Here is a 17,712-nt window from a genome sequence, read left to right as displayed (position 1 = left end):
TGTCTCAATCTACACCGACCGGTTTAGGTTCGCCTCTAAGCGAAACCGTTTTGAAATACCGTCGCAAACCGCTCACGAACGAATGAATAACGTGGTGCAACGCGGAGCGCATGCTGAACGCAATTGCTTAGGTTTGCTAAAAAAGTGCTACTGCGATGCGGCAGTTGTCAGGGGGATATCGGAGAGGAGGGGGTGTGATTGGCTGAAGTGGCCCTGTTGCCTTGGCGACGGCAGGGGGGGTACGGAAGCGTTGCCGTGCGGCGTGATCTCCGCGCTGCGTGGATGGAGGAAGCAGCTGCTGATCTTTTGACACAGCGCGAGCGAAAGGCTACTGCATGAAAGCACGGGAGCTTTGTCGTCGGACGCGACAGTAGAATGCACGAATGTAAGTAAAAGCTTGTCGGTGCGATTCATAATTCGGTTTATTTGAAGGCGAAGCTTGTATGTCAGGGCGTTTTTAATCGGATGACAAGTATAAAACGTGTCTAGTGAAAAAAATTCTAGCCAATAACAAGCCGCTCACCTCCCTAAATCGTGTTTACGTTTTTTAAAAACGTTTTTTAATCAGTCTTTCACATCGAAACGTACGCACGCCCGTTTTATTTCTAGAATAAATTGATGAACATTTAAGACCATGTGATCTTGCTAGCTAACTTAGTTGAGTGAAACGCTTGCGTTTGCCGTCGAGCTGACACGAGACATTAAACCGACCGCGTTCCAGTCGTATTCGTACACTTTTTTTCCTGAATGAACGCTGTAAACACAAATCATGTCCAGTGACTTTTTCGTCGCTTTTATTTCGCTAGCCGCGCAGAAGCTTGCCGCGAAGCTTTGCTTTAAAGCCACGCATTAGCTTGACGCTAACTGAAGATCCCTCGTTCAGCATTCTTGTGACATTATCTGCGGAAGTTTCGGAACGCACGACAGACGTTCAGTCGTCAGATCAATTCGAAATAACATCACGATTTAAACGTCAGTTGTCGCGAAAGTCCCTTAGAAATCGGAACCGACGAATAAAAACAGCGTTCGAATAAGAACGCTAATCGAACGCGCGACGGTCGCGTACAACAACAGAGTAATGCTAAAGGTTACAGTTGAAGGTTACAAATATATATGTATATAAATATGTGTTCGGTTATTGCGAGTAGTGAGAATCTAGGGCAACTATGTAACACGAGATGTGAGGGTGGGGGCTGTTATTTTCTCTTGTTTTGTTTTGCCTGTTACTTGTTGTGGTTGTACACGAGCGTTCGTTGAGATCAAACGCGAACGACTGGTAGTTTTGCTCGTGACTTGTTGATGAAATGGGACGTTCTGACGCGGACGTGCACTCATTATTTCCGGCGGTAGATAACGTCTGAGTGACATTGACACGTGGTCCCGAGTAAACGCATAGCTGTGCTCGGGGAAGAGCCGGGGGGACGGGTACACAACTCTGAGCGGCGTGTCACATGAGCAACACATTATTTAGTTCTGCTGTCTACTTTTGCACTTTAGACTGTAGACTCATTCAGGTCATGTTGCGTAGGCAGTGAAAAGGGTGTCTGTGTTGTTAACAGGGTTGTCGTGTAGTTGCTTTTATTTGCAGTGTGACCGCGTTAGCTGCATCCACAGCGGACGGATTTCAGATGCATAGCTAGTTACATCTGAAAGGGCACAATTGCCTAAAGAGACTTCATTAGTACCGAATCCTGCGCTAATGTAGTGAATGGCAATAGTGTCTGTGCGGTGCCGCGTTCTCTGGAGGGCTTTTGTAGGACACGGCAAATGATCCCTTGCTTATTGCTTCTCTCCTGGCATTAAACGGGAAATTAATTAGTCTCATTATGACTCTCACAATGATAGATAAGATCTGGCTCTTGGCTGTATGCAGTTGCTGTCCCGCAAAAGCTGAAGAAACGAGAAATGCGGGCAAAACATTGAAACTCGTACGCTCTTTTCAACCAGGTTTGGGTGTTTATGCAATATGTGTGAGTAAAGTCTGAAATATAATTGAGCCTGTTTTGTTTTCTTTAGTAATGTGTGTTTTATTATTTTATTTATAGAGACATTTTAAACCTGAATGGACAAAACGCGAATTGTATTTTACGTTGTTGAATATTTTATTAATAAAGACATCAAAACTTGGTCGAACCTTGCAGACAAAATACAATAAAAAGTTAATTGTAATTTTGAATAAAATCAAGTATGTTTATTATCATTTTATATGCATGTTTTAAATAAATGTTTAGCAAGACCGTATATTTCCGATTATATTTTTCATGGTTTTATTCATGACTGCCATCAGGCTTTACCCTATAGTTTGCAAAAGTTTGATGAGTGCATGGCAGTAAAAAGTATTAAGCAGCAGTCAACAACAGTTTAATCAGTAGTCATAAACTGGCTTCCAGCCCAAGACAGAAACAAATCTGCACCATAGACATAGTAGATTTTTCATTTTCAGTGCAAGAGAGGTTTGAAAAAAAAACACTGTCTTGTTAGTAAAACCACAAATTTACGTTTGGCAACCCTTCCTGGTTGAGTGGCATAACATGTAAACGAACACGCAGTTGCTTTTCTTCAAAGACAACCGAGCTGAATTCTCACAGTAGTGTCGTTTTCTAGTAAAAGTCGTCAGGTTTTCCCAAACTCAATTGAAAAGCAAATCAAACTTATGTCCGAGCTTTCATGTGGCCTGTAACGACAGTGCCTTTGTTCGTTGACCCCTCCTCCTTCCATCCTCTCATTATACCTCCAGCTGCACATATTTCTCATCTGCTGTTAGCCTCTTTTTGTTCCTCGATGCCCTCAACGTTAGACCAGGAGGCGCAACTCGCATCCCCAGGAGGCTATAACGCTGTGGTTGCCATGGCTACATGGTGACACCAGGGCGTGGTAATCAAATATAGGCGACTGCTCTGGATTTCAGTTGCAAATGTGCGCTTCTTTTTTTCCTTCATTTGCCTGGACCGTGTCAGACCTCACGCCCACCCCAACCCCCAACTCAACCTTGTCTTCCTAGACTTGGTCTGTCACACTCCTTCTCGTTTAGTAACCTTCGCCTCCTTTCTGAAAGATTTAAGTCTGCGGAGCAGCCGGCGGGCAGTTAGGGCCCCTCTGTCCATTGACAGTGATGCTAATGTCAGGCAGTGCCTTGATGAGGAGAGCTGCCCCCCCCAGTACCATAGCCTGTGTCATTCTGGTCACAATAGCCTTCATTGTGTCGGTCACTCCTGTGTGAATAAACAGGGTGTGTTTAATTGAGACTGTAGGGTGTGACAATGGCACGGGACGAAGTCCAGACAGCACGCTGTGAAGATTGTGTGGCTGCTTGTATGTATGGATGCCTGTATGCCGCTACCATGTAAAGCTCCAAGAAACGGAAACCCCGCTGATATCTTATTCATGTGTAGGTGCTTGGCTTGTTTTTTCAAAGCCTATGTGAACATAACTCGCCAAAAGTTACAGCTATTTAGTATTTATCGATTTTTAGGGTATTCGCATTCGAGTTTTTCATTTTTATTAAAAAATTCATGCCGACTACAAGTTAGAGATGATTTAGATTTTCTGGTTTTTGCATTGAAAGCGAATGATGAAAACAAGTCAGAATTCACCTTTTTTTTTTTTTTTTTTTTTTTAAGAAATGTACTTTTATTTATCACAGAGGCATTAAAATTGATCAAAAGTTACAGTGAAGAGACTTATAATCTCAAAAATTAATAAATATTACAATTTTGTAACAACAAATCCGGCATAAAATGATTTCTAACTAATCATGTGAAACTGAGGACTGTAATAATGACCGCTGAAAATGCAATTTTCCATTACATAAATAACTATTTTCTAAATATTATAAAAGAAAACCGTTATTTATTGACCGTATTGTTGTTGCATATTTGATCAAATAAATGCAGCCGTGGTGAGGATAAAATATGATTAGAAAAACATTAAAAAAGTTGTATGTTTTGTTATTTGCTTGAAGTGCAGGATGGATGTAAAATATTTAATTGGTCTAGTGTTCATGTTTCTTGTAATATTCATAAATATATGCAAATATCATCACTGATTGGTGCGTGGTGACAGAGTTTAAACCGTATTCCATTTAACAACCAAATTATGTCATAAAAGCGCCAAAATGTTGAGCCTGAATCAAAAACCAAGACAATTTAATGCTAAATTAACTCATTTCTAAACCACTGCATCCAATTAAAGATGAATTAGAGGATTAAATTATTCTGAATTAGTTTTGAAATGTTTAATATTTAAAATGGAATGTGATATGAAACAAACTCAGGCATTGTACATGTGGTGTCTTTACCGCTGTGGATTATAGCTTTCAGAGCTTCCAGAACCCTTGCACCATATGAATGTGTTTAAGAAGATTTAGCATTGAAACTAGCCCCGAACTAACTAACAACAACAGGCTCTTTGTATTCTATGATTTGTTTTAAAGCATCTTAAAGCTTATTGTGTCTGGACACAAATCCATTAGTTTGTCAGATGTCTCCTCAACATCAAGGAGAATACCTGAATTTTGGATTATACAGAGAAAAGTAAAAAAAAAAAGCAGTTAATCTCCAGCAGTTTTCTAATAGGGTTAGGTGACCTTCCTGCTGGGCTTTTAGATCAGCTCTCACAAAGAAGCGGAGATGCGCTGGGAGCCCTTGAGTCAGGACTGATACTTGACAGACCAATACCAAACGCTACAGGAATCAGGAAAGAAAAGCTCTCTGCTTGGGTTTCATCACAGAGCTCCAATTCGAATGGCTGTTTAAGCATGCTTAAACACGTAGAAGACCCCTTGATCTCCATCTCCAACTGTTTTATTACAGATGCACATGCTCTTCCCAGTGCTCTGTTCTGCAAACATCAGCAGTTCAATACTGAATAAATCCTCCTTCAAATTTTGATGAAAATTAGTTTGTGACTGATGGGCATTAAAGAGAAAAAACACGGGTTGTTTTTTATAAAATCCTTTAGATCTTTTCGCTGTGTTTTTTAAAAAAGCGAAACATACATACAAAACTATTAAGACTCTTTAAAACGTTTTGTTTTCACAATATTTTTCATCTTGGTGGTTTCATTAAATAATGATAATCAAAAGCATTTCTAAAATGTTCTGCTACATATATTAATGGTAAATAGTTTTTCAGTAAAATATTACTTTAAAAATAATGTTTCAATATTTCATTATTAGTAGTACTTTAATTGTATTAAGTATTTCTGTTTCTTTAAGTTAAACCAAACTTTTATTTTGATGGGTTGCTCTGTTTTATATGATGACAGTTTTTCTTAAAAGAAATGGTAAATGCTCTTAGAGAAGAGTCTTACAGCTGTTCTAGAGATGCTTCTCCATCAAAGTGTTTAAGAAAAGATTTGCCATTACTTTCATTTCATTGCAACTTCAGCTTCAAGTCTACATAAACTATTGTGGCTAATTGTCAGTGACATTAAATAAATGCCAAAGCTTTCTCAGAGGGCCTGGGAATTAAAAGGGTAATTAGTTGTATTTCAAAGCTGCCCCTCCCATTGACGAAAGTTTACTCTTAGTCTGTTTGTTTGGGCGTATTTCTGTTTAAAGTAGTTAAGGGTGTCAGCATTAGCATTGTCTGTCTGTGTGGATGGAGGGTGAGGTGATGGGCTGATGAGCTTGTTGGAGAGGAGTTAGATTTGTCTTGCTAATGAGAGCTGCCATGAGTGCGGGGATCAGGTCTCAGCCCGGAGCAGGATGGGAAGCAGACAGCACTAAATGTCCTGTGAAGGACGTACCGCTGCCGTACCTGCCCTTGAGTGCCCATGAAGAAAGATATCCAAAGGATGCTTTTGGAAAACAAAACAGCATGTGGATGCACTACAGGAAGATAATAATGTGGACAAGGTGACGGATGGTTTAATTCCAGGGCTGCATTTGGAGAAAATTGGAGAAAACTCGCATTGCAATTTTTTCTTGTGTGTGTTGATTGAATAGCTATATTTGGAAAGATTTAAATACCTATAATGGCTAGGCTGATTTTGTAGAATGCACATGCATAAAAAAAATAAAAAAATAAATGTGTATATATTATTATTATTATTATTATTATTTTATTTTATTATTTTTTAAAGCTTAAAAATATTTTTAAGGCTGGACAATTTTGGTAAAAGTTTAAAAAAATATAATGTATAAATGTAAAAAATATTAAACAAAAAAAGAAATATATTGCAGCAATACTACTGAGCTGTACAATACAAAATTCAAGTATTAGAATAACATTTTAAGTGTAACTGTAAAATTACAATACTAATATGTTAACTTCATTTTCAATCGTTAAGCCATTTAAGCTTTTATTTTTGTGGATTACCAGCTGGTTTGAGTGAAGCGTGGTGCTGTGTTTTTGTGCACACTGAAACGCCATATCTCTGAAATCCCAGTGGATATGTTCATTTCTGCTGTATATAAAATAACGCATTAAGCATTATTGTGACCAGGCTTGCTGCGATAGTCAGTTTTGACAGTGATACCAGTGCGAAGCCTAGTTCAGTTAGGGAACAGACACTACAATTAAAATGGACTGTGGCTGCTCAATGCAGTGCACGGAACGACAGTCGCATCACAGATCAGATTTCATTCCTCACGTGAGTTGAGCTGACTGACAAGAAAAGTGATGTAGGAAAGATAAAACGATGGCAGAAGAGTTTAAAACAAAATGCAAGAGCACCTGTTATAAAAATATACGACTTCTGACATTTATCTAAGTTGATATTGAATTCCACAGTTGCTGACTTTTATTTAATCTCTGTTATATTTATTTATTAATTTTTTTTTACAGCAAGGCACATGCCGTGCCTCCAAGCTTTCTTATTTGTTTTGCTAATAAATATTCTAAGTTTATTTGGTTCGACAATGTTAATTGATTTTCAATTTTGTACAACTATTTCAACTTTGTGTAAGTTACTTGTTATTTTAGGCATATAGGATGGTGTGTGTTTATTTGTTAATAAGTTACATGTTGTAGTTCTATATTGTATTTTGTTGCTGCTTGAATTGAATTCAAGCAATTGATGCAGAATTTGTGCTAATTTAAAAGTGATAACAAAATGCACAGCCCTATTACAAGCTATTTAAAACAAAAGAAAAGCGAGGAAAGAGGGAAAATGCAAACAAACTGCTTGATGTCAAATTTCTCCAAAAAAAAGTGAATGGCAACCACAAATGTAAAGCATTTTTAGTGAACAGTTGCTTAAATTTCCATATATTACTTACACCAAGGTTTGTCTACTTTTCAGGGCGTTTTTTTTTTCTTGTTTGCAGTTGGATGGCTTTTGGTTTCCAATCTGTTTTCATTGTATGGAAAAGAGCTGCATATTTTTTTTTCTAAGCATCTCCTTTTGCTTTCCTCCAGATAAAAGAAAGTTATCCAAGTTTGGAATGACGCAGACATTAGCAAATGATGACATTGTTATCATTTTGGAGTGAACTATCCTTTTAACTTTGTGGAAAAGCTATTTTTTGTTGACACCTTTTATTACAGTACTCATGTGAAGATGAAGATGTTTATTTGTGTCTGGGGTGTTTTGAACAGTCTGAAAGAGGAAGTGGAACCCCTTCCCTGTGCCCTCCACTCTATTCTCCAGAGTGGGAGAGAGAATGATTCAGAGCAGCACTTTATGTGATTATTTATTTATTGATGTGCTGTATGGTTTCCATGGCAGTGGGTATAATAGTGGGCAGAGAAACATTCACTCTCCTAGCCACTCAGCCCTCTTTTACTTGAGCTGATGATTTATTTATAAATATTCTGTGTGCTTTTCATGGCTGTCCATTAAAGCCAGACGCTTAGTCTTTGGCAGGTAGATTTCTAATTGATCTCTGCGAGTTTCTTCAAGCTGTATGGGGCCACCATCACTTATCCTCTCCATCCTTGTCTGTCTTATTACATGGAGCTGGTAACAGACTTGCACATCTTCAGTAGATGTCTAAGAACCCTGGAGTACCCTGGAGTTCGGGCGTGGTATCATCTTGATGATGAGGCTTATGGTTCTCTCAGACACTTCAGTAGACATCTAAGAGGCCCTTAACTCTGTCCTAAAGGACCTCTTAATTCCCTCAAGAGAAATGGTTCAGGCACAGAGATTGCAGTGTTCTAGCGATAAAAGAAATTGGAAAATTAAAGCCATCCAGCGTTATGAATTCATAACATATTTGACCCAAAATGTATGATTTCATTGCGTCATTTGCTTCTGCTGTGTTCAGTTATGTCAAAATGCCAGTCTCAACAGTCATTCTCGTGAACTCATTCAACTATGCGAACAAAAACACCTAGGAAAGTAATCAGAAGTATATCATGTTAGATCCGTGCGTCAGGTCTTAAAGGGACCGCTGTATATGAATACTGCTGCTGTCTGTCACCTAAAGGGTTACTCCACCCCAAAATGGAAAATGTCTCTGCAATCATCATGGTGCTATTTTGGAAAATTTATTCTGATATTCTCTGTGTCATTTGTCTGAAACACACCAAGTTATTGGCTAAACCAGTGCTTCTCTAAAGCGTTTTTAATATGTCAGCATATTTTGTGCACATAATGTAGTTATAATAGATAAAGATGTCATAATTGTGGACATGACCAAAAATGATCCAGTGTTTATTCAGTCACATTTGTAATATAGTTGTGTAAATCCTCCAAATAATTTCAATTCAGTTCATGATTGGTTTTTTTATTTAAGCTTAGAATTTATTAACTTTTTATTAACCAAAACTAAAAACTGTTTGTGTACGTAGTAGTAGTATGTAGCTGAAATTTTAAGAAGCATATCTGAAGAACTTTATATTGATTTAATTTATGTACTGAGAACATGACATTCTGAACAGCACTCAAATAACAATTAGCCAAATTGATTTTATGAAACATTATTTTCAGTTTCAGCCAAATTTCTGCATTTCTGTAAATAAATACACCCACATTTGTTTGTGATTGACAGTTGTAGTAACCAGTGCCCATTTTCTGTTCTGTGTCCCTTCCACAGACCCTCCTGGTTTGATGGGTCCGATAATTGGGATGTCTCCAGATAAGAAAGCCGAATCTCCCGGAGCGCAGGGCGTGTGTGGAGCTGGGACTCTACCTGAAGCAGAGAGCGCTTCCAGTCCCATGGCTACCAGTCTGGACCAGATTGGTCGGGCTGGAGCATTGAGTGTGGTGGCGGGCGAGTCTGAAGATGATGAACTAACCAACCTGAACTGGCTTCATGAGAACTTGCTGCAGAACTTCACGCTCGGAGGCGAAGCGCAACCCATCAACAGTCCGCTGTTTGACATCGAGGGAGGTGGTGGGTCACCACACAGCAACACCGCCTCGTCCACCTCCTCCATCTCTGCGGGAAGCGAGAGAGATCCTTACAAGTCAAAGCCTCCTTTCTCTTTTTCCTTACTGATATACATGGCTATCGAACAGTCGCCCAGCAAATCTCTCCCAGTGAAGGACATCTACGGCTGGATCCTCAAACATTTTCCATATTTCTCCAGCGCCCCTACTGGCTGGAAGAACTCAGTGCGCCATAATCTGTCCCTCAACAAGTGCTTCCGCAAAGTAGAGCGAAGCATAGGAAAGGTAGGAATGCAAGAAATGTATACATTGTCATGTGGTGTTTTAAGGGATAATGTAAAGCTGATGAGCTCGCCTTTAACATACAATAAATGCAGGCATAACCATAATTGTAATACAGAAGCATAATGGTTATCAGTATTACATTATTATTATTTTTATTTATTTATTTTTATTTTTTGGTCCTTATTGGATGTTAAATGGTCCAGTGTTCTTATATTTTACAAAGTGCAAAACTATTAAAAATCATTTCATTATTTGAAATTTAAAAAAAAAAAAATTAATATTAATTACAATAAAATATACAACAAAATAAACAGCAGAAAAATAATTTAAATGAAATAAAGTAATAAAAATAAAATTTTGTATATTAATAATACTAAAGTAACTGTGCAAGTTTTGTACAATTTTTTTTGGTGCTAACCTTTACCAAAATGTATTTTCATATCCTGAATTTTACGTATGTAATGCTCCAGTGACTAAATTAATATTTGGAAATTATTTTTCAAATATTAGCTAAATTAGTATAATATTTTATTTTTAGAAATGTATTGGTTATTGAATATAATCAATAAATGGCATAAGATAATGTTCAGCTTATAGGTGTCAGACAGAATTTTACTTTATTTTGGATTACTGACTCCATCTCCAAAATAATAATAGGGAGAGGGATAAATAAAAAAAAAAAATATATATATATACAAGAGACGTGAAACAAGCACATTGAGTCCGGTTGTCAGGGACAACGCTCAAATGCAGTTTAGTAGGCATTACAGAAAAAACATTTGACCTCAGAATGCTGCAACTGACCAATAAGAATCAAATATTCCAGAGAGCCTTGTAATAAATCAGAATAGCATCTTTTCCTGAGGAGCGGTTCACACAACATCGCTGCAGAGCACTGGCTCAGACGTTTAACTAACTGGGTCAGTGTATAAAGTAGTGCACGGCTGACTGCAGTGTGCTAACAGGGTTGTCAAGAGGGATATTGGTTTAGGGCGTTTTGAAAACCAACGTGTTAAAAGCAGGACACGCAACCAATTAAATGAAACAAGGCGCATGTTTTCATTTCTTCTACGTGAACCGTAGATGGCGAAATGATTTATGGAACGGTGAGGATGGTATGTTTCATTAACGTGTGACATTGCGTGTGAATCTGTGGGTTTCATATGTCTCAGCCTGGTGTCTGTTGCCATGGCAATGTTTCCTCTTTCCTGTTTATGAACACGGCTAGTGAAGTGAGTCAAGGTCATATTCCCCCTGCAGGACCACACCTCAGACAAAGGGTGATGAGTCCTTTATTCACACACACACACACACACACACACACACACACACACACATTCCCCCATGCAAATACAATAGGAGCCACTGTTCCACGTGGTTCCCATGTGGTCATTATAGTTTCATGATGGCTTAAAATTATTTTGCAGCTAATGTATGACATGCTTATGAATGCACTGTGCACTTACAGAGAGACAGATGGTCCTGTTGTCATTTAACCTGAGCTTTCTCCTCACACCAGCATGCTGATATCATGCTTGCTTCTTTCAGTTCTGACTCCTCCCCTCTCTGTTTCTTCTAGACCAATGGGAAAGGCTCTCTGTGGTGCGTTCACCCCGAGTTCCGGCCCATGCTGATGCAAGCCCTGAAGAAACAGCACTTCCCGAATGCACATGCCTTCTGCACTCCTCCTGCCTCCCCTCCTAGGTATTAACATCGGTCTGATTATATGACAAATGCAGAATTCTGACATTTTTCGTAGAAACAATGCTTGCATGCTGCTTGCTAGGTTTTCAGATTTACTGCGGTAGGAAAACACTTCCAGCGCAGACAGCTTTGTTAAATATAGTGTAAATGATTTGGTTTTGATGTGTCATGATGCTTGGCTAATTTCTTGTGTAGGCTGTCATGTCTAATGTAGGTTGTTTATAAAAAAAGTTGCAGCTTTGGTGCATTAATATAACATTTGTATTCAGTTTGATGTGACGGGTGTGTCGGTATTGTTGTTTAAATAGTTTTTTGTTTTGTCTGGTAATAATTATACTGCAGTGATGTTAATCTGACAGCAAATAAATTCAATTTAGATATACATTCAAACCTTTTTTTCCAGAACAGTTTGATAATTATATTAAATTTAAATGAAATTAAAACAATGAAAAATTAAGAACTAGTAGGTTTTTTTTTTTTTTTTTTTTTTGAATCAATATTTGTACAATCAGAAAAATTAAATAATGCTTATACCCCATTGTAATATTTTGAGTATTAAATAAAATAAATACATTTCTCTGGATAGAATAGGTATTAGCTTGTGGTAATGTATGAAAAGAAATGTGCATTCACTGCTGTGCATCAGTCTTTTTTTTTTTTAAGAATTGTAAAGAAATAAATACATTTATTCAGCAGTTGTATTAAATTGATAAAAAGTGATAAAGGCATATTGTTAGAGTAGATTTCTATTTTGAATATGCAGTTTGTAATGTTTTATTAAAAAAATTTTTTTATTTATAATAAGTGGCAAGACATTGATTAGTCAGCATACTGATAATAAATCAGAACGATTTATGAAGGAATCATTTCTTACACTATAATAAAATGGATAATTAAAGTATAAAGCTGTTATAACTTGTAATAATATTTGTTTTGGATCAAATAAATGCAGATTTGCTAATCCCTTGCTGAAACCTTTTAACGGCAACGTATGTGTGCACTAGATGATGATAATACTTTAGTCAAAACTGTAGTTGTCCGTCTCATACATCTGAACACAGATTTCAGCTATTGTTGCTTCTGAAATTTATGATATAACAGATTGTGATATAAGACTTCAGTCTAGAACACATCTAACTGGTGTCTTTAACAGCTTCTCATACCCTTTGTTCTGTAGTGCCTCGTCTCCTCCTCATCACCTTTTCACATCCGAGCAGGGCTGTGCCCTAAAAGGTTAGTAGACTTCACCAGGTCTGTTCAGAAAATGTATAACCTGGTCACATCTTTTACACGCCATTATCAGATGCATCATCACACATCATCATAGGCTTTATCACTCATCTCAGCTCTTTTTGTTCTGCTCACCCCATACTTGGTGCTTCTACACCATGCACATAGATGCCATCTCTTTCCTGTATTTGGTAACCTTGACAACCAAGGCACTGGTACTTTGAAATTAGAGAGCGACTGTTTCGCTCCTGGGTGGAAGTGACTCATTCACTTAAACACACATACACACACACACACACACACACATCACATAGTCAATACTTGTGTGCATCAAACATTTCTTTTTTCTTTACAGAATGTGATTTTGATGCTGCCACTGCCATGATGCTGTTAAAGTCTGCCTCTGAGCAGAACATTGACTCGTGTAAGAAAACACCATCGCATACACCGATACCTCATTTTTGTCCATTTATTTTGTTCGTTTCTTTTATTCATGTTCTACATCAGGTTTATTTTAGTCAAGATTTGCTCACATAATCACGGCAATCATGCGCATGTGCAATTGGCTTTAATCAGAGATCATCCAATCAAAATCAGAACAGTTCATTTCTAATGTCGCAATATATTTGTATTTCAAACGAAGGCTGTTCTTTTAAAAGGTTAGTTTAACCAAAAAAGAAAATTCTGTCATTAATTACTCATCCTCCGTAAGACCTTCGTTCATTTTCAGAACACAAATTAAGGGTGAGTAAAGAGTGAGTAAATAATTAGGTTTTTTTGTAGCATTTATAGTAATAAATCAAATATGTTTAAATTAAAATCTGCATATTGGGGATGATTGAATTTGGAAAAACACTGGAGTATGGGCCTTTCCATCACAGGAATAAATTAAATTTTAAAATATGTTCAAATAGAAAAACATTAATTTTAAATTGTAAAAATATTGCACAAATAACTGCAGCCTTGATGAGTATAAAACATCAAAATCGTAACGTACAATTTTGTTCATACATTAATTCTCCTTCTGCTTATTATTTCTCAGACCCGGATGATCAAGAAGGACCCATAGATCTCTCCCGAAGGGACCTGGTGGTTGTGAGTCGGGATCCGAAGCAGGATCACAACTACAGCAGCACCCCTGTCCCACCCTGCCCTCGCCAGATGCCTCCTTCACAGCCGGTCAACTTCAGCCTGGCTCTACACCACGATCAGGAGAGAGGAGGCCGGGCCCGATGGCCGCGCAGCCCTCTACAGGGTCCGCTTTTAGGAAAGAGGAGCAGAAGAGATTCTCGTCCAGACGTAGACGAGGAGCTCAAGGAGGCGGCCGGCTCGCTCCTGCATCTGGCCGGCATTCGCACCAGTTTAGTCGCCTCAAGACGCAAGAGCAGGAAACTCAGTAGGAAATGAACCCCTATTCCGTAACTCCATCCTGTGGCCTGCCCAACCTCTCTCTTCTGGTTTGGTCTATCTTCCTTCTTGTTTGTAATTGTTGGGGTGTTTTCTTTCCTTTCGTCTTTTTAACTGGGATGACGTTCCCGGACCACTCATCAAACATGGCAATACAAACACAGGAGAGAAAAGCCATACTGACATATTTTATGTACAGAAAAAGAAACCAATTTGGATGAACGGCCCACATCATTTGAGTTTAACAGTATGAGAGTAAAAAAAAATTCAACGAGAGAGACACTGGTAAGAAAAAAAAAAAAAAACACTTCAAGATTTGCATGCTTCCACCTCTAAATCAACACAAACTTATTTATACGGGAAATGAATGCATGGATTTTACAAGCTCCCAAGATCTCTCACGCTTCTTAACTATAGACGGAAAAAGCTTAAAAAAAAAAAAAAAAAAGAGAGAAATATATGAAAGTGCCATTGATTTTGGATCATAATATAAACATGATACAAAAGAAGAAATGCAATAATTAGTTGACCTAAATATCTGTAGTTATTTTATTTTTGTACTGCTGGTTTATATCTTGTGTGGTGGTGACGGCATGCCCCTGGGAGCCTTTTGCTGCCGCAGTTATGATGTCAAAACCATGTGACTCCTCCCGTGCATCCTGATTGGATCAATTTTGCATCCCCATCCTGACCACTATGACTGGAGAACAGCTTGAAGGAAACGGCTTTTTGTTGCATGCACATCAGCCTCAGTGTTTCTCAGATGCTAGCGATCAGGTGTTGTGCTATTCCACACGCACTGACTTGATTAAATCATTACCCGTGTGCATATTGCTTGCTTTCGGAGCATACTAAATAGCGGCCAATCAAAACAAGAACCTCTTACCTCTACTAAAGGATTTGAACCACTCTTTCCCTTTCCCGCTCCTTGACTTTACGTTGGCAAGTGTCACATCTGCCCAAATCAGGCCTTTGTCATCTTTTTCTTGGTTTAAACTGCGCGTGACGAAGCCTCCAGTAGAGGGGGCTCTGTGAAACGCCACATCTCTCCATTGCTGCTTTCGAGCTATGAGCTGGCGCCGCGCTGCTCCAGACCTCCAGAGAGTTCAGAAGAAACCAGAGACAATGTGAACTGCACAATAAATGCCCCTGCAAGCGGAGACAAAGACACTCTCCCATCGCTGCAGGTCACGGACGGTGCTGATCATGGGAGAAAGGATCACAGGAAGTGAAACAGAGTGGACAGTATATTGGGAGAACCAACTGAGATCTGTGCCATTAAAGAACTCTCTGGACTCCCGGCCATTTTTAACCCAGTTTTTTTTTTTTTTTTTTTTTTTTTCTCGTCCCCTTTGAGATCGCCAAAGTTGCTGCTCACAAAACTTGCCTGGCTGTGTGTTCCTAATAGTTTGTTTGTTTATGATTGGGTTTTTAAGTGTTTGTTTGAGGCTACATTAGGATTTTATATACCCGAGCATGTGAAATTGTAAACTATAACTGCCACTTGCCCCTTTACACTGGCAAACCAGAACGTTCTGTTCGAGTTGATTACTTTAAAACTGCCTGTCCTTGTGAAGCTCTTTCCCTGTCACTTTAACCATGGCTGCCAATTTGTCCCCTCCTAGCTGTACATAGTGCTAATACAGAATGCAAGTATTAATGCAGGGAGGGGAGCCAAGCAGTAGTTTTAGAATTTGAGGCCAATTCTGAAAACAGCTGCCTATGAATTATTATATTACTATTATTATTGTTATTATTATTAAGATAAGGTCCACTAACTGAGTTGCCACTTCCCCATCAATTCTGTCATGTTCTTCTGCCAAATGTGGCAGCTGAACCTGATTTTTGATTTTGTAAGCTAACCTCTGTTAATAAAAGGTTTATAAAGTTTATTTTTGCCAAAGATATGCAATTGTTGCATTATATATGGTATTAAAGAATAAAAGAGTTTTTTCTTTTACTGATTTAGTGTTTGTTGTTCGGTGTAAAGCCACTCATTCAGTATCTGTTTAATAATGACAAAAGGCAGACATGCAGTGATTTGTTTTCAGTGGAGACTAGTACTCTGTTCTGTTTGTGTAGGCAGAATTTTGGAATCAGATTTGAGCTCTGGCTGCAATATTTTAGCAATTTTTTTATTATTTAAAGGGGTCATTGGATGCAAAATTCACTTTACATCTTTACAAAGTTGTTTTAACATCAATGTGTTGCAAGTTTTTTGTATACATCCGCCCTATAATGAAAAAAATCCACACTGTGTGTTTATTTTTATAATCCCTTTTACAAATCAGTCTGTTCAGAGATTCCTGTCAGAGAGACGTAGTTCTGCACGACAGTTGATCGACAAGTCTCACCTTAAACCCGCCCTGGGTCAGCAGTCATCGTGTCTACTCCTGTCCCGGGGAAGACAAGTTATCTCCGATTAAGCAATTGAAGTGTTTTGTTGTTGGATGACATTTACTCCCCACATCTGAGCAACTGAAGATGCAGAGGATTAACCTTACTTTCATTTTAAAGGGAACGCGACGGTCCCCGATCTGCCTAAATGTTTGCATGAATCATTCAACCAGCTTCGCCTACAGAAGTAAGTATGTATAGGTTTTTTTTTTTTTTTTTTCAATTAAGCTTTGCAAATCACCTTTCCTAATAATCTGCTAGTTAACCAGTTTCGTGGCTAAAGTAAAAAGTTCGAGTATCACGAGACCAGCTCGTTAGTCTCTGAAGAGAGGGGTGGGGTCAGCAGAGCTCATTAGCATTTAAAGCAACAGACTCGCTGAAAACAGCTGATCCCGACAGGGTAAAAAGTGTTTTTTTGCACTACCATCGAGTAATTAAAATTTTTAATGTTTTCATTGTAGTATATTATAGGCCTTTTCCCATTAAGACCCTATATATTTATGTATTTATTTGTTTACATTTGTAAAAGTATTTTAAATGAAAATTACGGTGGTATTTTTATTTTATTATTATTATTATTTTTTTTTTTACATTAGAACATTACTCTTTGAACATTGTTTCTGTAAAATGGGAATAACTGCAAAATTCCTACATTCATTATTCATTTATTTGACCGGGGAAGGTAATTTCTGCTTTAACCAGTTTAGAAGTTCTGTGTGACTGCCACTGGGGGGTAAAATGCAACCTTCAAATAAATGTTGAAAATAGTTTAAAAGCAGCAGGACAAGAATGCTAACTATATTAGCTTCTACGCTATTAGACTACAATATTGTAATGGGGCATAGTGTTTATTCTAATTTGCTGTCAATGTTTTAAAATTCTTATGAATCCATTCCACTTTGTAGCAAGGTTATCATTACAGCTGTGAATTTTCCTATTCTCAAAGAATGATTATTAACTTCATAGTTATCGTTACAGCGATCGTCCTTGGTGTGAATATACTTTAAGACTGTTCCGTATGGAATCCTAGCTAATGAATCCTGCGAAAATATACAATGTATGCCTTGTCTACTACTATTTTTAATTTTTTACATTTTTTTTTTTTTTTTTTTTTTGGAAAAATGGTAAGTGAAAGTATTGGGATAATGTTAATAAAAACACAGTACTATTAAGTTGCATACTTAGATTGGTTTAAATTCCATCTAGTCGTAATCTAAAAAAAAAAAGACCACCTTTTTATCCAGTTTGTGTATGTCGACATTTGTTAGTTCAATCAAACACCAGGTCAAAAGATTGTAATCACAGCTGATAATGACGTCAAGCGCATTGCACTGTGGGATGATCGTCCACAAGCTTTGTTTATCTTGGGTAATACAGAATATCTGCATACCCTGAACCGTATAACCACCT

General features: G+C 37.9%; 1 protein-coding gene across 2 annotated transcripts; it reads left to right on the top strand.

The window, feature by feature from the left end:
* The first annotated feature begins 233 nt into the window (after window positions 1-233).
* Window positions 234-15,865, top strand: foxn2b (forkhead box N2b). Of its 2 annotated transcripts, XM_043253418.1 has the most exons (6): window positions 235-385; window positions 8,984-9,564; window positions 11,144-11,268; window positions 12,446-12,501; window positions 12,854-12,922; window positions 13,541-15,865. In XM_043253418.1, the coding sequence occupies exons 1-6, from the start codon at window positions 376-378 to the stop codon at window positions 13,903-13,905; spliced, it is 1,206 nt and encodes a 401-aa protein (XP_043109353.1). In that variant the 5' UTR covers window positions 235-375; the 3' UTR covers window positions 13,906-15,865. The 2 variants fall into 2 exon arrangements, with proteins under 2 accessions (XP_043109354.1, XP_043109353.1); XM_043253419.1 differs by lacking the exon at window positions 12,854-12,922 and having other exon boundaries at window positions 234-385.
* The last annotated feature ends 1,847 nt before the right edge of the window (window positions 15,866-17,712 follow it).

The sequence above is a fragment of the Puntigrus tetrazona genome, chromosome 12 (genome assembly GCF_018831695.1).
Source record: "Puntigrus tetrazona isolate hp1 chromosome 12, ASM1883169v1, whole genome shotgun sequence".
NCBI classification, from domain to species: domain Eukaryota; kingdom Metazoa; phylum Chordata; class Actinopteri; order Cypriniformes; family Cyprinidae; genus Puntigrus; species Puntigrus tetrazona.
Note: the sequence above shows the minus strand (reverse complement) of the source record. Positions and strands in the feature narration are given on the sequence as shown.